The sequence below is a fragment of the Heterodontus francisci genome, chromosome 37 (assembly GCF_036365525.1).
Source record: "Heterodontus francisci isolate sHetFra1 chromosome 37, sHetFra1.hap1, whole genome shotgun sequence".
Classification (NCBI taxonomy): domain Eukaryota; kingdom Metazoa; phylum Chordata; class Chondrichthyes; order Heterodontiformes; family Heterodontidae; genus Heterodontus; species Heterodontus francisci.
This window is the reverse complement of record NC_090407.1, coordinates 14,791,942-14,816,818: the sequence shown is the minus strand read 5'-3', so window position 1 is coordinate 14,816,818 and position 24,877 is coordinate 14,791,942. Positions and strand designations below refer to the sequence as shown.

Genomic DNA, 24,877 nt, shown 5'->3' with positions numbered 1-24,877 from the left:
CCACCATTGGCGCTGTGCCTTCAGGCATCTAGACACTAAGTTCTGAATTCCCTCCCTAAATCTTTGCCTCTCCTACTTTATACCTAACACTTTTAGCAAGCTTTTGGTCATCTGTTCTAATGTCTCCTTCTTTGGCTCTGTGTAAATTTTTGTCTAATTACCCTCTTGTAAAACTTCTTGGAACATTTTACTATGTTAAAGCTGCTATATAAATGCAAGATGTTGTTGTTGCTGAAATGAAAGCTCCAGTTCTCCACAGAAACTAATTAAGGTTGATGTGGGTATATGTACCTTATCATTTCTTTTACACAAAAGTTTACCTGGCAGACCATATTAGATTTATTAAACTGAGAGTACAGTTAATTTGGTTAAACAAAAATAAGAAAATTAAATGCTTCTCTTATGGGAGCTCCAACCCCTATCACTACTTTTGCTCCTTTCTTGATTGGGTTTTCTAATCTATTACCTACAGTATATTAAAAATTGCATATAGGGTGCCTGTCCTGTATGCATCACACTTACTTCCCATCATGTTTAAGCCATCACATTTCAGATTTTAGCACATATCTGTCAAACTTTGTGAGAGATGCAAAACAATCTTTAGAAGGAAAAAAAAGCTAGGCAGTTCCAGTGAGTTCTCCTGAAACAAAAAATGCTGGAAATACTCAGCAGGTCTGGCAGCATTTGTGGAGCAAGAAACAGTGAACATTTTAGCTTGATGATCCTTGTGCAGTTCTGACAAACGGTCATCGACTTGAAATGTTAACTCTGTTTCTCGCTCCACAGATGCTGTCACACTTGCTGAGTTCTTTCAGCATTTCTGGTTCTAATTCAGATTTCCAGAACCTGGAGTATTTTTCTCTTGGGTTCTTCTGACTCTGGACTAGAAGTTTGAACAGTTATAATTGCCATGTTCAAGCCCAGGAGCTCATAGGCTGCTGCAATTATCTTGATTTGTTTACTTAGGCCACTTCTCCACACAGAGTACTTCAGCACTGCCCATAGTAGAATAAGGTGGATAAACAATTTTTTTTTATTCGTTTGCGGGATGTAGGCATCGCTGGCTAGGCCAGCATTTGTTGCCCGTCCCTAATTGCTCTTGAGAATGGCAAACTGAACCACGGTTAAAGACCTCAGATTACTTGTGAGCTAGTGTTAAAATAATATACTTTCATTTGCTTTCCAGAGATAAAACGAAAACTGCAAACAATGAAAATCTGAATTTGAAACAGAAAATTACAGAAAGAACTTGCCTTTACATAGCATCTTATGACCCCCTCATAGTGTCCCAAAATGCTAGTCAACCAATGGGGGATTACTTTGAAGCACAGTCACAATAATTATGTAGGAAAATGCAACAGTCAGTTTAGACAAAGCAAGTTGTCAGAAATAGCAATTGGACAAATGAACAATTAATCTATTTTTGGTGATGTTGAATGAAGAAAGAATGTTGGCAAGAAGATTGGGAGAAATACTCTTCTTTGAATAATGCGAGGGAATCTTTTCAGATTTCAGTAGACAAATGGGGCCACATTTTACTGTCTTAGCCAAACTGTGGTATTTGACAATGCAGCACTCTGAGCACTGCACTGACCTGTCAGCTTAGATTATGTACACAGGTCCGTAGAGGGGTTCGGTCCCACAAGTTGTGGCTCAGAGGAGGGACAGTGTTACCAACCAGGCCAAGCTGAAATTCATAACAGGTCACAGAAGTTCCATCGTCACAATAGTCACAGCTCCTGTGACAGTCACAGCTACAAATATTCTACAAAAAAAACATCCAAACTAACTAAAACCAAAGTGCCCTGTCACATATGGAATTATACAGCAAAGCCCGGAGTCGAATCCCCAATGTGTGCTGAGGTAACTGATTTCTGCAAGAGCAGGTATAGGGAGTAATCAGGTGGCCTTAGTGCTGTGATCTGGCGAAGAGTAAAACATTTCAAAGTTCCTGTTCGAGTGCTTTCTTGGAGAGCAAGTAAATGTGGACATTAGAGGGTAAATTCATTGACCTTGTACTCCTAGCAAGGAGCTGTACTCAAAGGAATTGTATGGTAGAGAAGTGGTATTAAAGTGTTGTTAATCTGTTTCTGACCCACACTTTGTTCAAGCCCAACTTCCCACTGCAAATGTGGAATCAGTGAATTTATGCTCAGGATCGAGTTCAACTGAGATGGCTCTCCAAGATCAAATAACCTGCTGACATTCGTCATCTTGGCTCACATATGAAGGTGGTTATTTGGATACAGTAGTCATGGAATTCTAGCCAGCAGGAGTTATGGTCTTCAGGAGAGGAGATTACAGAAATTAGGCAAACAAAACCTATTCACACCTTGATCGCTACTGATTGCAGTGAACGAGTGGAAATACACCCAATCATACCAATGAACTATCTACAAATACGCTTGCATAATCTGTATCTGTTGAGCCTACTAATCACATCATATCTTCTGTGTTGTACAGCCACAAGATTAAGATACCAGTAACTCTCTACCCTGCATGCCCCTCTCTGCCCCCGCCAAATTGACCTCGCACCAATTGCTCAAATACAAATCATGTGATATCTGCTCTGAGGCTATCACCTGTTGACAGCTATGGTCCCACAGGTTTGGGAGGGGCTGCATCTGATTGTCAAGGCACCTTACCGAGTTAGATTTTGCTGCAGCTGCCAGTTAGACCGTATTGTTTAAACTTTAAATAGATATTTTACGCCCTGAAGGACAGATGGCCAATCTCTTCACAGCGAGTTGTAGAGGGGAAAAAAATTATGATTTTATCCATGATGTAAGGACAGTATTTTTGTACAACAATACTCACTACCTCAAAGCCACTCCCAAGTGATGTTATAGATAATTTGCGGATTTTGCAGTCAGTGGTGAAGCATGGGTGCTCGCTGCTGACCTCCAAGAAAACTGCGCACAAAGATCTAGCGATCTCTGTGGTGTGGTTTCCCCTTCCCTGACATAACTTTAAACCTGGTGCCAAGTCAAGGGAATGACCTGACGGACAGGGGGGAGTTTTATCCTGGCGGCAGGGGTCTCGACGTCCGGACAAACCGACACCGAGATCCTTGTGTCGCCTCTTCTACAGAAGGACCACCAAATTTAGTGCCAATCAGGTACTTAACTGGACAGCGGCAGGCCTTCCATGGGATCAAGGGCCCCGGTGCCAGAAGTCCTGCCCTTGAAGAGCTGCCGGCTAATCAGAGGCCAGCGGCTGCAGCTCCACTACAGAGACGGTGGCTGCTGCTGCAAGTGCACTTGCCAGAGGCCCAGAAGCATCGCTGGAACCAGGACTCAGGGGAGAGGTCTCGCGGGGTAGGGGTTGTGGGGGAGGGGGTGTTGGCAGGGGATAGCCCTCAGTGGGCCTCCCCTTCTTGATGCCGGGTCTCTCATTCAGGCACCAAATGCCTTTTAACGATGGATTCCCCTCCCCCACCACCCCCCAGAAACGGGAAGCAGCCCACACAGTATTCTGTGCCGTGCTGCCCATGTGGCGATAGGGCTGCCAGCTGCACAGCTAATTGTGGCTGCAGTGGGTACAGGCCCTTAATTGGGTATTAGTTGCTCAGTTAAGGGCCTCAATTGGCAGCGGGGTGGGAAGGCCATTCACAGGCCGGACTAAATTTTGGCAGAGGTGGGATGGTGGTGGAAACTGATCCCATCCTACCCGATTTTCTGCTCTCCTTGCCTCCAAACCCAGTGCAAGGCAGAGCATAAAATTCCCTCCACAGCAACAGTGATGTCAGCAGACATCTAAGCTGCTAATCACACTGAAGTATTCACAGAATCACAGAAATGTTGCAGTGCAGAAGGAGGCCATTTGGCCCATCGTGTCTGCACCGGCTCTCCGAAACAGCAATTCACTCAGTAATTGTACTCACACAGTGGTCACACAGCAAACCAGGAAGTTAAAAGCACTTAATATAAAAGCACTTTTAATTCAAATTTTCAGATAGAGAAATAAATGATTATGATCAGAGTAAGAAAGAAGCTAAAATAAAGATTAGACATATTTTTTTAAAATAATTTTTTCTTTAGAGTGTGGATTTTCTTTTAAATTATGGAGAAATTGGACATTCCACAAATAAAAAAATTGCTTTTCAGGGCCAGTGTTTAGCAGTAATTCTGAAGTTAGTATACCATTAAAAACCTAGTTACATCTCATTCAACAAGGTGCAACTTTTTCAAGGGTTTTTAACAGTGAGACTAACAGTGTAAGAGTCGAAGTTCTCGTCAATTCAATTGATTTTCATTGATTCTGGGGATGCCTCAACAGAATCTTCTTGATTTCCTCATTATTTTTCATATGTGCAGACTTCAGAATTTGCTGTCAGTTTTAGTGGAGTAATGAGGCAAACGCTGACAGTTTCGCCATCACTAACACCACAAAATATGGGGCTTTATATTGTAAAAACACGAAAGGACAAAAGGGTAGAAAATACTCCCAAAAGAACGAACTTGCATTTATACAGAATCATAGAATGGTTACAGCACAGGAGGAGGCCATCAAGCCCATCCTGGCTCTCTGCAAGAACAATTTAGCTAGTCCCGCTTCCAGCCCATTCCCAGAAGCCTTGCAATTTCTTCCCCTTCAGGTGCTTATCCAATTCCCTTTTGAAGCCATAATTGAATCTGCTTCCACCACACACTCAAGCAGTGCATTCCAGATTGTAATCACTCGCTGCGTAAAAAAGCTTTTCCTTCTATCACCTTTAGTTCTTTTGTCAAGCACTTTAAATCTGTGTCCTCTGGTTCTCAACCCTTCTGCGGGTGGGAACAGTTTCTCTCTATCTACTCCGTCTAGACACCTTGATGATTTTGAACACCCCTGTCAAATCTCGTCTCAACCTTCTCTTTAAGGAGAACAACCCCAGCTTTTCCAATCTATCCATGTAGCTGTTGTAGGTTGCAACGGGACATTGACAGGATGCAGAGCTGGGCTGAGAAGTGGCAGATGGAGTTCAACCTGGAAAAGTGTGAAGTGATTCATTTTGGAAGGTCGAATTTGAATGCAGAATACAGGCTTAAAGACAGGAATCTTGGTAGTGTGGAGGAACAGAGGGATCGTGGGGTCCATGTCCATAGATCGTTCAAAGTTGCCACCCAAGTTGATAGGGTTGTTAAGAAGGCGTATGGTGTGTTGGCTTTCATTAACAGGGGGATTGAGTTTAAGAGCCGCGAGGTTATGCTGCAGCTCTATAAGGCCCTGGTTCGACCATACTTGGAATATTGTGTTCAGTTCTGGTCGCCTTATTATAGGAAGGATGTGGAAGCTTTAGAGAGGGTGCAGAGGAGATTTACCAGGATGCTGCCTGGACTGGAGGGCATGTCTTACGAAGAAAGATTGAGGGAGCTCGGGCTTTTCTCATTGGAGCGAAGAAGGATGAGAGGTGACTTGATAGAGGGGTACAAGATGATGAGAGGCATAGATAGAGTGGATAGCCAGAGACTTTTTCCCAGGGTGGAAAGGGCTATCACCAGGGGGCATAATTTTAAGGTGATTGGAGGAAGGTTTCGGGGAGATGTCAGAGGTAGGTTCTTTACACAGAGAGTGGTGGGTGCGTGGAATGCACTGCCAGCGGTGGTAGTAGAAGCAGATACATTAGGGACATTTAAGCGACTCTTGGATAGGTACATGGATGATAGTAGAGTGAAGGGTAGGTAGTTAGTTTGATCTTAGAGTAGGTTAAAGGTTTGGCACAACATCGTGGGCTGAAGGGCCTGTACTGTGCTGTAATGTTCTATGTTCTATGTAACTGAAGTCCCTCATCCTTGGAACCATTCTTGTAAATCTTTACTGCACCCTCTCTAATGCCTTCACCTCCTTCCTAAAGCGTGATGCCCAGAATTGGACACAATGGGCTGGATTTTCCCAGACCCATGGAGACGGGGTCATAGAGTCATAGTCATAGAAAGGTACAGCACTGAAACAGGCCCTTCGGCCCACCGAGTCTGTGCCGACCATCAACCACCCATTTATACTAATCCTACATTAATCCTATATTCCCTACCACATCCCCACAATTCTCCTACCACCTACCTACACCAGGGGAAATTTATAACAGCCAATTTACCTATCAACCTGCAAGTCTTTGGCTGTGGGAGGAAACCAGAGCACCCGGCGGAAACCCATGCGGTCACAGGGAGAACTTACAAACTCCGCACAGGCGGAGTCGGAGTCGGAGGCAGGAGAGGCCAGGAAAGCAGGGGAGCCAGGTCGCGATGGCTCCCTGACACATTCCCGTCACTGGGGAACATTCCCAGAGTTGGGCTGGTAACAGGATCAGCTGCCTGCTCCAGGGAGGTGGGCAGCCAATTAGAGTGGCTAAGGCCCCAATCAGGGGTGATTTTGGACGGTTGCCGGACTGTTCCCACCGGTAACGTGGTCTCTTGCTTCATACGGCAGACACGATGGCTTCCCTGTGGCAGGCTGATGGACCATTGGAGCCATGCCACAATGACAGGGCCATGTAGATGAATGGCCACAATCACACCTCATCCAATCCTTTGGAGGGATTTCTCCTCCGTTCCTATGACTCTACCGGCTTTGGGAGTTTTCAGTGCAGCCCTCTGTGTTGGCTGGTGAAAGTGCCCTCACATTGAGGTGCCCTCGCAGTCCCCAACTGGCCTCAGCAACGCCCACCTCTCCCAGTGGGGTTGTTGAGGCTCCAGAGCTGCCGGCCCTCTGGACTTGCTGCATTGGGAGCCTGCCGACAGTGAGCATGGAGGTGGCCAACTGCCGGCAAGTGTGGGCTCGGGACCCCATTTGGTGCTGACACTGGGGTCCCAAAGCCAGTGGGAAAATCCTGCCCAATACTCCAGTTGAGGCCAAACCATTATTTTATAAAGGTAAAATACTGCGGATGCTGGAAATCTGAAATAAAAACAAGAAATGCTGGAACCACTCAGCAGGTCTGGCAGCATCTGTGAAAAGAGAAGCAGAATTAACGTTTCGGGCTGAGGGAAAACAGATGAGCACAGGAGTGCAGTACTGGTACAGGGGTGATTGGAGGTTGCCACATTAATTAAATTGAGTCCAAGGCATGTAGAGGCTGAGATGTCTTTCCTACAGCATACTGTAAATGGAACTACAGATTTGAGCAGATAATCTGCTGTATTGTTCATAGGGTTGCATGTAATCCACCCACTACAGATTTTGCACACATTTAAAGCCGTTCTAATGAAAGGTCACAGACTTGAAGCATTGCAGAATTCTGAGGTGCAGAGGGATCGAGGTGTCCTAGTGCATGAGTCACAAAAGGTTAGTATGCAGGTACAGCAAGTAATAAAGGCGGCTAATGGAATGCCATCCTTTATTATGAGAGAAATTGAAAATAAAAATAAGGATGTTATGCTTCAGTTATTCAGGGCATTGGTGAGACCACATCTCAAATACTGTATGCTGTTTTGGTCTCCATATTTAAGGAAGGATGTGAATGCATTGGAGGCGGTTCAGAGGATTGATACCTGGAATGAGTGGGTTGTCTTATGAAGAAAGGCTGGACAGACTGGGCTTGTTTTCACTGGAGTTTAGAAGAGCGAGGGGAGACTTGATTGAAATATGTAAGATCCTGAACGGACTTGACAGGGTGAATGTGAAGGGGATGTTTCCTCTTGTTGGGGAGTCCAGAACTAGGGGGCACTCTTTTAAAATTAGGGGTCGCCCTTTTAGGACAGAGACGAGGAGAAATTTTTTCTCTGAGGGTTGTGCGACTTTGGAATTCTCTGCCTCAGGTGGTGGTGGAGGTGAGGTCATTGAATATTTTTAAGGCAGAGGTACATTGATTCTCTTACCTAACAAGAATCTAAGTTTATCGGGGGTAGATGGGAGTGTGGAATTCGAGACAGAAACAGATCAGCCATGATCTTATTAAATGGCGGAGCAGGCTCGACAGGCTGAATGACCGACTTCTGCTCCTAATTCGTATGGTCGTATTAACTCTGCTTCTCTCTCCACAGATGCTGCCTGACCTGCTGAGTATTTTCAGCACTTTCTGTTTTGATTTAAAGCTTTCATTCTTGGTCTGAGATAGGGTGGGACGCACCTCAGAAAATACTTTTTGTATAATGTCCTTGGAGGGAGAATTGAAATTAGGAGGAAAAAGGTTTTATGCAATATGATTGGTGAATAACAAACATAGAAAATAACCAATTAAGAGAAAACTACTGCAAATTAACAATCATGGGATGAAGAAATTAATATAAATACTTTCTTTTGCCTTTCTTTAACTAACAGAAAAAAGAAAATTGATAGGCAGGCTCGATGTTACAACATGGACAACAGACACAGGTAAAGGGTTATGTTAATATTACTGTATTTGTCTTCACTTTCAATTTATTTGCTGAATTTCACTATTCACTTGGGCGTTGGGGGAGCAGGGTGCGGAGTTGGAGAGTGCCCCAATTATGGCAGGTAATAGAGATGCTATGTGTTTTCTTTACAACTACGGTCATAAAGTTAGCTTTTCATACCTCCAAGCTATACTGCTTAAGCAGACTTAACCCCTGACAGACTGAACTTATCTGGTATGGTTGAAAGCCATGGTAAGAGAACATATCAGACTGACCACAGCTGTGCATTCCGGGCAAGCACGAGTCAAGCAGGGCTAGACAGCAGAGAGCTGGATTGGTGGGACTAGACAGTGGTGAGTCAGAATACTGGAGTGCAAAGGGCCAGGTAACTGGAGCATTAAGAGTTGGGGAAGGCTGCAACCTATCATACACGGACACAGTGTTTAGGAACAGTGTCCAATCTGGACAAACCAAGGAAACACTTAAAGAAATTAACATCCTTTGTTTGGGCAGGTGCAGACTGGCCTAATTGTCTCGACAAGGTGCGTTCGTTACAAGTGGAGTTCACTGTCGTGTGGGGCTATGCTGCCTAATCCTGTAGTAGGTTAACCTGCAGTACTTCCCTTTAATTGTGGAAGTCTGGTTTTGACAACTAGAATTTTGGTAACTGAAAATTAACTAGTAAAGGTCTGTTTTTCGACTTAATGCATATGCCACCGAACCAGGTTTGTATCTGCACTGAGCGATTCGTGCATTTACATATTGTTGTTTTAATACAGAAAATTCCCTGTGTAAGTTCTGCTCCCTGCCAGCCCATGTCTGATTTTGGACTTGAGCTGACAAAATGTAGTACTGTGAGCCCGGCTCTACAGTGATTTAATTGTGACATGGTCCAGCCCAGTCTGTCTTCATCAGAAGCTATGCACTCCTTTTCAGGTCAGTAACTAAACTGGACAACCAAATAGACCCCAAATGTTCCTCAGTTTCCCCTTCATTCAAAGAGATGTTAGGATAGCCTGATCGTCCTTGAACAGAGGCTACTAATTATGGTGAGAAATCACAGGTTGCAATAAATAATGATCAGTCATGATGAGGGCCTCTAGTTTATAACCATGATTCAGTCACAGAGAGATACAATACTGAAACAGGCCCTTCGTCCCACCGAGTCTGTGCCAACCATCAACCAACCATTTATACTAATTCTACATTCATCCCATATTCCCTACCACATCCCCACCTTCCCTCAATTCTCTTACCACCTCCCTACACTAGGGGCAATTTACAATGGCCAATTTACCTATCAACCTGCAAGTCTTTGGCTGTGGGAGGAAACCGGAGCACCCGGCGGAAACCCACGTGGTCACAGGGAGAACTTGCAAACTCCGCACAGGCAGTACCCAGAACTGAACTGGGGTCGCTGGAGCTGTGAGGCTGCGATGCTAACCACTGCGCCACTGTGCCGTCAAATTCTGTTTTTATTACCCAGATTTTCATGGCTTCTGGTGATCACATTATGTAATTCATGGTGTGTTACTGCACCAATCTGTATGATTAGTTCTGAAGCTGAAGGCTATTTGCATTTTGTTGGGAGGTGATGTCAAACTGCACTCAATGGAGCCCTCTAGTGACATCACAACGAAAATATAACAGGCTGAAGGGGGAGCTTACATTGTATCCACTTGTAAGATTAACATTCTGTGAAGAAAAATGTTTATTTCTACTCCCCCCCCCCCCCCCCCCTCCCCCAACCCCGGAACCCTCAGGCAATTGACGATGCCTTGGCCAAGTGACTACCATTGCTTTCTAATTTCCCCTCCCTGTGAGATACAACAGATATTTGCACTGTATCTGTTCCTGACACAGCGACCGAAACAACACGGAAGGCAGCAGTTACGGGTTATAAGTCCAGCCAAAGGCAGGAAAAAGACAGGAGCGCAAGGAGAGAACCAACTGTGTAACAGCCCCGACAACCAATTTTATCTGCAGCACCTGTGGAAGAGTGTCACTTGAGAATTGGCCTTTATAGCCACACCAGGCGTACAAACTACTGACCACCTCCAGGCACTTACCCATCGTCTCTCGAGACAAGGAGGCCAAAGAAGAAGAAGAAGAAGGAAGGACTGAGACCTTGACATGACTGAGAACCCATGTCCTGTCTTTGTATGTATTCATACACCACCATGTAATTTTCCAAAACACAGGGAAACGACACATTATTGTGGTGAAACCGCTCCAGAAAAGCACCTACTTATAGGGCTGACTGTCTATAGGGACATCAACATCTTACATTTATAAGGTACCTTTAATGTAGAAAATGCCCTAGCCATTTCACAAAGAAGAAATGAACACTGAGTTAGTAGTGAAAGAGTTAAGGGAGGTGACCAAAAGCACGGTTGAAAAGAAGAGTTGCAAACAGGCTTTTAAAAGGTGGGCAGAGATATCCAGATGAAAGAATTCTGACAGGGAATACCAGAAACAAGGGCTGAGACAGCTGAAGGCTTTGAAACTGATGGTGGAACAGAAAGAGGAGGGGATGCACAGGAGACGAAATTTGACCAAAGTGCAAAGGATGGGATGTTAGGCGAGAAGAAATTGCAAAGGTAGAGCGACAAGAATTTAGAATTTATCATACAGTTAGCTAATAGAGATTCTGAGGACTAGGATGACAGGCTAGAAGAGCTTAGTGTGCAACAGAATACAGGCAGCAGGAGTTTGGAAAACTAGAGTTTGTGAAGGGTGGAGCTCGGGAGACCACGAAAGAGCGTGGTGGAGAAGCGGAGTCTGGAGATAACAAAAGCATGAATAAGGGTTTTAGCAACAGTGGAAAAAAGAGGTGGAGCAAGGGATAAGGCAGATAATGTGGAAGTCTCAGTAGTGGATAGAATATGGGGTTTTAAGTTCAACTTTGGTTCAACAGGTTAAACATCGGTTATGGGCCACCTAGCTACAGGGCCCAGCTGTTCTCTAGGAACAAACAGGAGACCAACCCTGGTTCAATGAAGAGTGCAGGAGGGCATACCAGGAGCAGCACCAGGCATAGCTCAAAATGAGGTGTCAACCTGGTGAAGCTACAACCCAGGACTACTTGCATGCCAAACTGCATAGGCAGCATGCAATAGACAGAGCTAAGTGACCCCATAACCAACGGATCAGATCTAACATTTGCAGTCCTGCCACATCCAGCCGTGAATGGTGGTGGACAATTAAACAACTACCTGGAGGAGGTGGCTCCACAAATATCCCCATTCTCAATGATGGGGGAGCCCAGCACATCAGTGAGAAAGATAAGGCTGAAGCATTTGCAACAATCTTGACATCTCCCCTTGACATTCAATGGCATTACCATCACTGAATCCTCCACTATCAACGTCAAAGGGGCTACCATTGACCAGAAACTGAACTGGAGTAGCCATATAAATACTGTGGCTACTAGAGCAAGTCAGAGGCTAGGAATCCTGCGGCGAGTAACACACCTCCTGACTCCCCAAAGCCTGTCCACCATCTACAAGGCACAAGTCAAGATCCATCTCGGCCTCCTCCTGAAGTTCCCAGCATCACAGATGCCAGACTTCAGCCAATTCGATTCACTCCGCATGATATCAAGAAACGACTGAAGGCACTGGATACTGGGCAGCACACTTTAGGGCAGCACAGTGGCACAGTGGTTAGCACTGCAGCCTCACAGCTCCAGCGACCCAGGTTCAATACTGGGTACTGCCGGTGTGGAGTTTGCAAGTTCTCCCTGTGTCTGCGTGTGTTTCCTCCGGGTGCTCCGGTTTCCTCCCACATGCCAAAAGACTTGCAGGTTGATAGGTTAATTGACCATTATAAATTGCCCCTAGTATAGGTAGGTGGTAGGGAAATATAGGGACAGGTGGGGATGTGGTAGGAATATGAATTAGTGTAGGATTAGTATAAATGGGTGGTTGATGGTCGGCACAGACTCGGTAGGCCGAAGAGCCTGTTTCAGTGCTGTATCGCTAAACTAAACTAAACGCTAAACTGCAAAGGCTATGGGCCCTGACAATATTCCGGAAATAGTACTGAAGACCTGTGCTACAGAACTTGCCGCGCCCCTAGCCAAGCCGTTCCAGTACAGCTACAACACTGGCATCTACACTGCAATGTGGAAAATTGCCCAGATATGTCCTGTACACAAAAAGCAGGACAAGTCCAACCCGGCCAATTACAGCCCCATCAGTCTACTCTCAATCATCAGTAAAGTGATGGAAGGTGTCATCAATGGTGCCATCAAGCAGCACTTGCTTAGCAATAACCTGCTCAGTGACGCTCAGTTTGGGTTCCGCCAGGGCCACACAGCTCCTGTCCTCATTACAGCCTTGGTTCAAACACGGACAAAAGAGCTGAACTCAAGAGGTGAGGTGAGAGTGCCTGCCCTTGACATCAAGGCAACATTTGACCGAGTATGGCATCAAGGAGCCCGAGCAAAACTGAGGTCAATGGGAATCAGGGGGAAAACCCTCTGCTGGCTGGAGTCATACCTAGCACAAAGGAAGATGGCTGTGGTTGTTGGAGGTCAATCATCTGAGTTCCAGGACATCACTGCAGGAGTTCCTCAGGCCCAACCATCTTCAGCTGCTTCATCAATGACCTTCCTTCAATCACAAGGTCAGAAGTGGGGATGTTCGCTGATGATTGCACAATGTTCAGCACCATTTGTGACTCCTCAGATACTGAAGCAATCCGTGTTGAAATGCAGCAAGACCTGGACAATATCCAGGCTTGGGCTGATAAGTGGCAAGTAACATTTGCGCCACACAAGTTCCAGAGAATGACCATCTTCCCTTGACATTCAATGGCATTACCATCACTGAATCCTCCACTATCAACATTCAAGGGGCTACCATTGACCAGAAACTGAACTGGGGTAGCCATATAAATACCGTGGCTACAAGAGCAAGTCAGAGGCTAGGAATCCTGTGGCGAGTAACTCACCTCCTGACTCCCCAAAGCCTGTCCACCATCTACAAGGCACAAGTCAGGAGTGTGATGGAATACTCACCACTTGCCTGGATGGGTGCAGCTCCAACAACACTCAGGAAGCTCAACACCATCCAGGACAATGCAGCCTGCTTGATTGGCACCCCATCTACAAACATTCACTCCCTCCACCACCAATGCACAGTGGCAGCAATGTGTACCATCTACAAGATGCACTGCAGCAATGCACCAAGGCTCCTTAGACAACACCTTCCAAACCCGCCACCTCCACCAAATAGAAGGACAAGGGCAGCAAATGCATGGGAACATCACCACCTGCAAGTTCCCCGACAAGTCACACACCATCCTGACTTGGAACTAAATCGCCGTTGCTTCACTGTCGCTGAGTCAAAATCCGGGAACTCCCTTCCTAACAGCACTGTGGGTGTACCTACCCCTCATGGACTGGTGCGGTTCAAGAAGGCAGCTCACCACCACCTTCTTAAGGGCAATTAGGGATGGGCAATAAATGCTGGCCTGGCCAGTGACGCCCACATCCCATGAATTAATTTTAAAAATCTACATGGCACCCAGCTTTGGAGGCCATGGGGTATATTTACAACTTGCCACAAGTTATAGGGTTAATGGACAGGTGATCCACAGCACCAATTTTACACCGTTTATAGGTTGCTGATTTTTCCCTTCCCTGGACCAGGGCTGTGCTGAAGCCAATTATAGAGTTCTTGCTGTTGCATCAGCTGTTTTCATCTGCAGTTCCTAGAAATTTTGATTCAACGCAAAATGGTTGGTATACATTCTTGATTTTATGGCCTTCAGATTGTATAGATTCAACTAACTAAACGAAAAGGAAAAAATTTGTTCTGAGCCGCAAAAGTGAAGTTTTGTAGTGCAGTATTTTGCAATTAAAATTCATTATTTTTAAAAGGCTGAAAAAGTTTGTGTCTCCTGTGGTTAACAGTTTAACATTCTCGCTCAGTAATAATACAGCCCATTCAATATTTGGCTGCAGATGGTGTAACAGAGCTCCTAGCTGACAGGCTTGGCTTGGTACATAATTAGTATGTCAAAGGATGCTTCAACTCTGCCTCATTCCACTGTCCCCAGGCCAAGGCTATTAAACACGCTCAGCTTCCCTCCATTAAGACAGGTTTTGGTGGGAAACATTTGAAGAGGGAAAAGTTCACGTTTCGGAGGGAATCAGATTTCAATTGAAAAGGATTATGTGCATCACAGTATGTGGTATTCCTGTTCAGTAACTTGTCTTGCAAATAATAAAAGGACACCATCAATGAAAATTTCCTCGAGAAGACTGGCAAAAACCCAATTGACCAATCTGAAGAAGCCCCGGGCAAATTCCCAGTACGTGACTTGATAAGCTAAAGCTAATCTTTCATGAAAATAGAAGTGGCAGAGGAGGCCTTATAAAGGTATACAAAATACTTAACAGATGAGAAAGTATAACCCCAGAACAATAGCTTCACAGACATGCTAACCTAAAAAACTTTTTTAAAAATTCAAAATTCAAATTACAGCCAACAACTCAAATATTGTATAGCGCTGAATATAGTATGTCCAGGGCCACTGCTTTAAGTTAATTTGTTTTACTACGTGCAGAATTACAGGATTTTTACCAGTGTTCTGGGGATTACATGTTGCAATCCTGTGCATTTTTCTTTGATAGCCAAAAGCCATAGTGCTGCATATGAAAACGTGTAGACCTAGAAATTCGCGCACACCCATTTTTGGGTGATGCAGGGTACAAACCCTGCACTTGAACAGTGAGGCCCGAGGTGTCCCCAATATTGGACCATATTTTCATGGAGCCAGCAAGCTGTGCAGAGCTGACGGAGCAATGTAATTGAAGACTGGGCCACTGCTGACATCACAGAGGCCCTGTGGTTTCAAGGGTGGGCATTTTGGCTTTGGATCAGGAAGTGTAGGTGCTTAGGCCTTGGGCTGGGGGTGGGGGATAGGAAGGAGAAGAGTGGCCCATGTTCTTGTAATGTTGGGTCAGGAGTAGCCCTCCTGCCCCTTTCGGCTCTGCATTCAAGTAAATACAGGGCGTTCCTGCTGGTTAGTTTCACACTGTGCTGTGCAAATTGAGCACATGGAAAGTAAGGGGCATTCTAAAATCAAAAACTGATCCTACTTGGTGTGCAGGCCTTTAAATGTTCCCGACAAGTGATTCTGCCACCATTTACCATATCCAATCTAGAGGGTGGCGCATATCTGGCAGGAGTTGTGTGCACGCTTTTTGCATACCATATTGGGAGTTTGGTAGGATGGTTAGCACTTGTAAAACCTGGTGCCTGTGTAGCCAAATTTCTCTGCCGTAGTTACACTGTGAGTGCAGCTTATTGTCAACTGCTGGTATACCCAATGCATTTTCCAGCATTTTATAGTCTACTGTAATTCACTTTGAAAGCAAGAACCAGCATTTAGGTAGCACTTTATCATATTCTCAGAATGTCCTAATGGATTAATTTTGAAGTGAAAGAAAGAATGTTGGTCAGGACACAGGGAAACTTTAGGTTGTGCCCTGGGATCTTTTATGCCCACCTGAGCAGACAAATGGGACCTTGGTTTAATGTCTCATCTGAACAATGCCACCTCTAATAATGTTGCATTCCAACAGTGCTGCACTGAAGGGTCAGCCTAGATTATGTATTCATATCCTTAGGAGGGGCTTGAACCCATGACCTGACTCAGAAGCAAGAATACTAGCACTCAGCCAAGATGCCAGAAATTATTTATCCTGGAAAGATTATAAATATTTTAAGTATTAAAATTAAGTAGTTGTCACAAGAAAGAATTGATTCCTGACTTTTGAAACAAAAGACAATACATAATTGAGTACAATTTCTCTGGGGGCTCTTTGACGTCCCATTGTAATTTTGGTGGAATATTAGCAGAAATGCTGGAGAAATGGTTTAAACGGCCATTTACAAATTTTTCCAGGGTTTCCACTGATCTTCCAACAAGTTACAGTGGGAAATTAAACAAACCCCCACAAAAATTTGAGGTGAACAAGAACAACATAGCAGATCTCATGTATGCAGATGCCATCACTGAATGATACAATAATATAAATACTAAGCAGCCCTGGATCTCACACATGGGCTGGGGAGAAGCCTTCAGGTGTAGGCTTAGGAGTTCCAAACGGTGACGAACTGTTTGGACATATATTTTGTGTACCACGAACCTAACCTGCACTGTGACGTTGATGTAAAAGGCCAAAGTCCCCTTTGCCATTTCTTAGTGAGTCCTGAACAGCTGTGTTCGGGCTCAAGTTGCCATCTATCACAACCTGTAAGTTTCTGATGTGAATGGACAATTAGGATAGATGACACTAGTATCTTCCAATCTCTGCCTCCGAGATTCCCTTTTTGAGCCGTGCAATGCCATAGTACCACCTGGGGACATCTACCATCATATCCCACTGGTTAGCCCACTGTCTGGTTATTCATTCATTCATCTGATGGACAGTACAGCACAACAGATCTGCAGTAAATAATAAAAATCTGCAAAAAAAAAGTGCCACAATTTCTTCAGCCTTGTCCAGCACAGACATGTTCAGCAAGACCATCTTTTACAGTGTCATCTAACACATTTTTGATGAAAAATGAATGAGTGGATGACAGTGGACCATCTCGCTTACTGCTCTTTTGAGAGATAAGTGCAGAGACTCCACCCTATCTTTACACAGATCTTGGAGTTGGACTCCATATCCTGAGTAAAATCCAAGATTTGACCACATACTCCCATGCTTTCAGCTTCAAGAGGGTCGCATGAGGCTCAAGGTTGCAAACCTTAACAAATTCAATGAAAGCACTGTAACTGGTTTTCCACCAGGACTTATAATGCTCTACAATCATGTATAAAGCGGCAACCTATCCTTTGCATTCCCTATTAAAACAAAGTGCAACCCTTCTGATTACTCAGCCGGCTGGCAAAGCATTCAATACGCACATCATGCCAACTCGAAGAACTGCTTCATCGGTAATTACTGGGCTCACCGGAATCCCATTCTTGTCAATGGAAACTGCAGTTGCACTCTGGAATCTTGAGAGTGTGAATGCCTCAAATATATCCTAATTTCCAGCCTCAGAAGTCAAGCCGGTAATATCTGGTACTGTCCTCCAACACCAGTGGCTGCTTGCCTGCAGCAAATCATGGATGGTTGACATGTGGGTATCATTTATTTGGTTATACATGTTACATCACTCTTTTCTATATACTTTAATGTAGAAATTTACATTTATATAGTACCTTTCACATTCTCAGAATGTCCTAAAGCGCTTTATAGTCAGTTATGTTTTGTAGGCAAACATAGCAACCAATTTGGCACAGAACAAGGTCCCACGAACATCAAGTGAATGGATGATCAAATAATTTGTTTTTGGTTGAGATAAACTGTTGAAAAACTTTGGGGTGTAACAAATGTAGTATCTGCAGTAGCACAAACTTATCATGCCTTATGGTAAATATGGTAGCCTTCAGCAAAGTTGTTAGAGCATCCTATTTTCAGTGTTGAACTAATAGCACTAAATTACCCAATATGAGAAGCCTGCTCTTTTAGGAAGTGTATATGCTATCACGTGTGTTCATGTCTACACACACACAGGCTTGTCTAGTTCTGTGTGTCGGTAGGTGCATGTACATGCATCTGTATGTGTGAGCAAAACAGGCATGATGTGTATGTGTTGAGGGTGATGGAACCTTTTAGATTGTTATGATCAGGTGAGGAGGGCTCGAAGGGCTCCCCTTTTTTCCCTCTCCTTGTTTGACCACAACAGATTTATTTCAAAATGGATATACTTTCCAACTCAGTGAATGTTTAACTGTTTATTCACCGTGATCATAAAAGAGCCAATTGGACAGGTTTTCCTGAGTTTAACAAGGAAAGAGGTTAACTTTATTGTACTTAAACCGATCTAAGTAAAAATAATAAAATACGTTCCAACTTCCATACATACACACACACACACACAAATAGGTTACAGAGTGGGGAAGGATAGATTGGTCGAATTAGAGTCCAGAGAAATAATAGGGGTATACAGTCTATGGAGGCTGGTGACTTGGTTGGCTTCAGGTAGAAATCGGTGGTCTTGAGGCTTCCAGTTTGAAGAGGTGGATGCTGATTCAGTGATTCTCCAGGAGACAGCAAATGCAGTTGAATTCCTTTGAGGGAGATCTCTGGTCTCTTCTTTCCAGAAGCTTCTTCAAAACTGTTTAGCTGAAAGAGGTTTCCGTCTTTTCTTTCCAGAGAATTCGCTACACCCTCTAGCTCCCTCACCAGGCTTAAGTAAGTAAGCACAGCCAGCATTGATCGATGAACAGACCAACCAAACCACCGAACCCCACAGTCTGCAGCACAGAACATGCCTCGGTTCTCCCATCAGCATAGAGAGTTCAAAGCTTGCAAGGTTTGAGTGTTTCATCTCCACCAGTTTAATATTCAGGTTTCTAGCCGGTGGATCAACTCTGTAACCTATTTGACCAAGCACATTTTTGTGACAAAAGCAACAGGGTTCCAATGACTCAGTTGGTAAACTTGATGCCTATTATGGAGCTGGGCCACGAAAGCTAGAAAGGTTCCAGGTGTAAATAGAATTTGTGCTGAGTTAGTTAATCTCAGCCAGGGTTGCAATTGAGAGTCTACAAATGATCTTAGTGCTCGGGACTAGGGAGGGGAAACAAATCAGCCACTTCTCATCACTTTCCATTGACTCATGGTATGAACCATGTGGATGTCAGATAAGAGGATTGCGCGCACACACATCCCCTCTGCCCCACACTGTCAAATAAATATTTGGGTGAAGTATTGGAGGGTATCTGGTATCTGTGTATCATCCTCAGCAAAAGGAAGTGCCTTTGGAGAGAACAGATGAAAATTGGAGCAGGAAAAAGGGGGAAAAATCTTTCAGACTAACATCTCAGTTTTCCTGGCTGCATTACTTATCCAAACCCAAGTTGCTTATTCTTCCTGGAATCCATCACACATTTTCTAACAAACAGCACTTAGTAATTAACTTCTTTTTAGCAGATGTCATAGTAACTATGATTCTTATGCTTTAAAAAGATCATAATGCAGGAAAATTAGAAGCTGTGATTATCATGTCCCACACTTTCAATTATCAGATTATCGGTATGCTGTGCCGCTCCATAATTCAACATTTTTTGATGATTATTCCATTACCATTCCAAGCAAAGTGAACCAAAAGAAGGCTGCTTGACCACACTCACCATCACAGATTCATTCATGTCCCTCATTTGAAACACGTCCATGCAAACTTCGGTTCGGTTCTGTGGTAAGCTTGGCACAGCCTCATTGCTGCCGGAGAGGTTGGTTTGCGGGATATCAAAGTAAGTACTGTCAGGTTCTCTGAAAAAGCAATTGCCATGGTTCACCAATTGTGACTGAATGAAACTGACCCTAAGCTCAGACTTGCCAACCTTAGTTATTATTAGTTGGTGAAAAACAACTGAAGCATCATTTAATTGACAAAGGATGGAAGAGATTTAAAAAAAAACTTTTTTGACTGCATTTTGTGCTCATCAAATGCTAAGAAATGGAACCCCTTCATTTTTAGTCACCCAGTGTCAAGATCAAGCACTTCCAGGTCAGGGATAGCATGAGTTATGCTGGTCTCCTGAAACGCCAGCTCCCCTGATGGCTCAGCTGGTTAAAATAGTAAATAACTGAATAATTCAACAAAGCTCGCTGGGGAGCGAAAAGGACTGGGAAGCCCAGCTGTTTTTTGACGTTTATTATATTATCTCTACCAAGAGCAGATCAGGAATCAAGTTGTCATCTTTCTGGTCTTCATAGTGCAACTATTCATCATTTTAATCAGTTGAGCCATCAAGGGAGCTAGAACTTACCCTGAAATATTTTCTGGTGTGTTGTCCCTCAGAAGTGGAACACCAACTCTCAAGGAAATGTCCAATTTTATCTGCTTGCTTCTCATCAGAAGCACCTTCAATAGCAAGAGAGTATTTGCAGCACACTGGTATTAATATTCTGTAAGAGGACAACTGGGAATAGAGCAAAGGGGGAGAATTTAAAAGGAGGGTATTTTAACTTACCTGATGCTGGGGTGGGGGAAGTCAGTGGCCTTGGGAGATATCAGAGGCCTGGGGAAAATTCTAAGTGTTGGGAGTTGGAGAGGCAGACACGCTAGAAGCAGCAGGTAAATGGAAAGGCACTTACGTCCTGGATCCAGCAAACCTCACCTGGATTTAACTAGCGGGTTTCCCAAGGCCCAGGAAACCCAGCCACCTAGCTTTAAATTTTGAATGGGGTAAAGCAATGAGGCATGCAACTTCATTATAATATTTAAACTGCCAACCCGCTTCCTTGGAGTGGGTTGGCTGCTCGACCCCCATGCTGTCTCCATTAAAATGGGAAGTGCATGGGTTGGGATTTAGAATTTTAACACTTTAACCCCCTCACCTGACCTAAACCTGTCTGATTTTTGGGGTCAAATTTGCCCCCCAAAGACACTATTTGGGGGGAAAAAAACACAACTGCAGACTTACAGACTACTCCAGAGATGTTCAAATGTAGGGCCTTCATCTGCTTGGGAAGATTGGGCCATCTTGGCTACAGGATGGTCCAGCAACGGATAAAGTACTCTGTGACCAAAAAAACAAACAATTATAAACATATTTCGCATCATGGAGTGATGGACAGATTTTTGATTATCTTGATACTTCTTGTATTCAGCTACTGAAATATTATAATCCAGTTGGTGCCTGCTCATAGCACAGCAACTTCAAGATTCTCAGCCCCGTTCCCTCCACGGTCCTGTCAAACTTTATCTGAGCAATTTTCTCCAGCCATATGGCAATCTAGAAGTGGTGGCCAACCAAACTGACAATTATATATACAGAGATTAAAATTAACTAAAAAAATTAAATTAAAAAATTAGATATATATTTTAGCCAGTACTGTGTAACAAAAGATCCTTAGCATCAATGCAAAATGAAAGTGTTGGCATTTCAACCTATTAGAAAGGTGCCATTCTTTTTAATGGAAGTTAGAATTGATCATTGACCCTGGTTACAGTTGAAATATTTTGAACTTATTTGTGTAAAATAAAACCCAGTTCTGATGAAAGGTCACAGACCTGAAACGTTAACTCTGCTTCTCTCTCCACAGATGCTGCCAGACCTGCTGAGTATTTCCAGCATTTTCTGTTTTTATTTCAGATTTTCAGCATCTGCAGTATTTTGCTTTTATTATTATGGCCCAGTCTCATTCATCCTTCCAACACCATAGCGCCCAAGGCAGGAAGGCCATGAGTCATGGTCGGCCCCAACCCTGGCATTAAAGTCCCCCAGCAGAAACAGGTGTTCGGTGTTGGGGATGCTGCTAATGATATTATGGAGTTCCTCGTAGAACTGGTCTTTAGCTTCAGGTGGGGAGCAGAGTGTTGGAGCATAGATGCTGAGTAGGTGTACTGGACCAGAGGCGATGAGCAGTCAGATGGACAGTATGCGTTCCGAGCCATTTGAGGGAGGCTCTATCATGCTGAGTAAGGAGTTTCTGATGGCGAAGCCCACTCCATGCTCTCTTGGTTCTTCAGGATCCCTACCCTGCCAGAAGGTGTAGTCTTGCTCTGTTAGAGATCCACTCGCAGGGAGGCATGTCTCCTGAAGTGTTGCAATGTCCACATTGAATCTACTGAGCTCGTTGTTAATGATGGCGGTCTTCCGAGAATCGTTGATTTGTGTAAGGTCTTCCGACAGGCCAGGACACATAGTTCTGACGTTCCAGCTTGCAAAACGAAGGGCTGGTACCTTCTTTCCTTTTTTCGTGCTGTTTGGTGCGGTGTTGCAGTCCACTTTTCGGGCAATGACCCTGAGCTCCAAGCACCCATTGAAGCAGGTGGACTGTGGCAGAACAGAACCTTATTGACCGGGGGCTGCCCGGTTTGAGGTGGGCGGTAGCTGTCCAGTGAGGTGCAATGACCTCTCCCACCGACAAAGGCAACCCGTGGTGCCCAATCTCTATGCCAATTGAGCTGGACTTATAACCCGTAACTGCTGCCTTCCGTGTTGCTTCGGTCGCTGTGAGGCGACTATGGAGTGACCTCTCCATGGCGCATGCCTGGGCGAATGTATGGAGGTTGAGAGTTGCCCAAGCGTCAAAACCCCCCTCTCGGCTTTTCTGGTGGGGTCCAAAGGAGTGCAGAGCACGACGGTATGGCTGCAGGAACTGCCTACGGGGTTCTGCTCCGGATTTTCTGTTAGGGTTTACTCCCTTAGCCTTGGTCTCTCCCGAGACGCCCACAAGGCAGTGGGGTTGTTAGGGCCCCTACACAGGGGTAGGAGGATGTCGGTGGGAGGAGGGGGTGCGAGGGGGAGGGATGGAGGGAAGGGGATGCGAGGGGGAGCTGGGAAGGGGGCTGTAAGGGGGAAGGGGGGGTGTGGGGGGAAGGGGGTGCAGGGGGAAGATGGTGCGAGGGGGGAGCTGGGAAGGTGTTGCGAAGGGGGGAGGGGGTGGGGGAGGGGGGTGTGGGGGGGGTGAGCTGGGAGAGTGGAGCTAGGAAGGGGAAAGGGAAGGGGAGGGAAATGGGGTGCAGGTAATAAACCATTTCATCAGTTCCCACCATTGACGCTGGGAAAGCTCATCCGCATCCTCCGGGAGGTGAGCGATAGCCTCGGGCGCCAGTAACAGCAGGAATTCGCCGACATTGCACTGCAGATGCGCTATGAGCCTCACATCTCCCACGGGCGCTTTGAAGTTGTGGCCGAGGAGCCGTTCGTGGCTTTTTACATGTTCGGGGCACCTTTTTCTCAAGGCTTCCCCTCTGTAACAGTCTTATTACCCTGGGGTTCCGCTGCTCCTTCCTCTCTACAATGGACTTACTGCACGCCGTGGCCGCGGACAATCTGGACGGTGTAGACAACAGGATAGAAGATCAGAGTATCACCAGCTGTACTTTGCAATTTCGTCCGGATTTCATTCAATTTCATTGAGTGCTCAATGAGGAAAACAAAGAGCAGGTATGGCTGGGGGAGGGCAGTGAGCCCAGGTAACATTAAACGAGCTGTGAACTTGTAGTTAGGGCTAAAATGTACTGAATAAAGAGCCAGGGTAATTTAAACAGTTTAAGAGGGTAGATTGGGGGAGAAAGCACTAAGAAAAGGAGCAGATGGCCATGGATAGAGTTGCACAGCAAGGGAGCTTCCTAGGGAGCTTATAGCCCAGGAGCCATCTTGAAGCTGCTTGAGTTGTGTACCTATCATAACCTCTGCATCACCAACTCGTTCTTTCACACTAAACCCTGTCACCAGGTTTCATGGAGGCACCCAAGATCACGTTGTTGGCACCAGATGGACCTCATCGCCACAAGGCAAGCCTCCTTAAACAGTGTTCAAGTCACACGCAGCTTCCGTAGTGCGGACTGCGACACCGACCACTCCCTGGTGTGCAGCAAGGTTAGACTCAAACCAAAGAAGCTGCATCACTCCAAGCAGAAGGGCCACCCGCGCATCAACACGAGCAGAATTTCTTATCCACAGCTGTTACAAAAATTTCTAAATTCACTTGTAAAAGCCCTTCAAAACACACCCACAGGGGATGCTGAGACCAAGTGGTCCCACATCAGAGACGCCATCTATGAGTCAGCTTTGACCACCTATAGCAAACATGTGAAGAGAAATGCAGACTGGTTTCAATCTCATTTTGAAGAGCTGGAACCTGTCATAGCTGCTAAGCGCATTGCACTGTTGAACTACAAGAAAGCCCCCAGCGAGTTAACATCCGTAGCACTTAAAGCAGCCAGAAGCACTGCACAAAGAACAGCCAGGCGCTGCGCAAATGACTACTGGCAACACCTATGCAGTCATATTCAGCTGGCCTCAGACACCGGAAACATCAGAGGACTGTATGATGGCATTAAGAGAGCTTTTGGGCCAACCATCAAGAAGATCGCCCCCCTCAAATCTAAATCAGGGGAAACAATCACTGACCAACGCAAGCAAATGGACCGCTGGGTTGAGCACTACCTAGAACTGTACTCCAGGGAGAATGTTGGCACTGAGACCGCCCTCAATGCAGCCCAGCCTCTACTAGTCATGGATGAGCTGGACGTACAGCCAACAAAATCGGAACTCAGTGATGCCATTGATTCTCTAGCCAGCGGAAAAGCCCCTGGGAAGGACGGCATTACCCCTGAAATAATCAAGAGTGCCAAGCCTGCGATACTCTCAGCACTCCATGAAATGCTTTGCCTGTGCTGGGACGAGGGAGCAGTACCTCAGGACGTGCGCGATGCCAATATCATCACCCTCTATAAAAACAAAGGTGACTGCGGTGACTGCAACAACTACCGTGGAATCTCCCTGCTCAGCATAGTGGGGAAAGTCATTGCTGGAGTCGCTTTAAACAGGCTCCAGAAGCTGGCCGAGCGCGTATACCCTGGGGCACAGTGTGGCTTTCGTGCAGAGAGATCGACCATTGGCATGCTGTTCTCACTTCGTCAGATACAGGAGAAATGCCGTGAACAACAGATGTCCCTCTACGTTGCTTTCATTGATCTCACCAAAGCCTTTGACCTCGTCAGCAGACGTGGTCTCTTCAGACTACTAGAAAAGATCGGATGTCCACA

General features: G+C 45.3%; 1 protein-coding gene across 3 annotated transcripts in view; it reads right to left on the bottom strand.

The window, feature by feature from the left end:
- tp73 (tumor protein p73) overlaps nt 1-24,877 on the bottom strand; it is a 171,710-nt gene that overhangs the window by 110,676 nt on the left and 36,157 nt on the right. For all 3 annotated transcript variants that reach the window (XM_068017155.1, XM_068017153.1, XM_068017154.1), the window contains exons 2-3: nt 20,799-20,894; nt 19,503-19,641 (exon numbers count right to left, since the gene is read on the bottom strand). In XM_068017155.1, coding sequence (XP_067873256.1) covers nt 19,503-19,641; nt 20,799-20,857 — 198 coding nt within the window. In that variant the 5' untranslated portion in view covers nt 20,858-20,894. The remainder of the gene's footprint in view (nt 1-19,502; nt 19,642-20,798; nt 20,895-24,877) is intronic.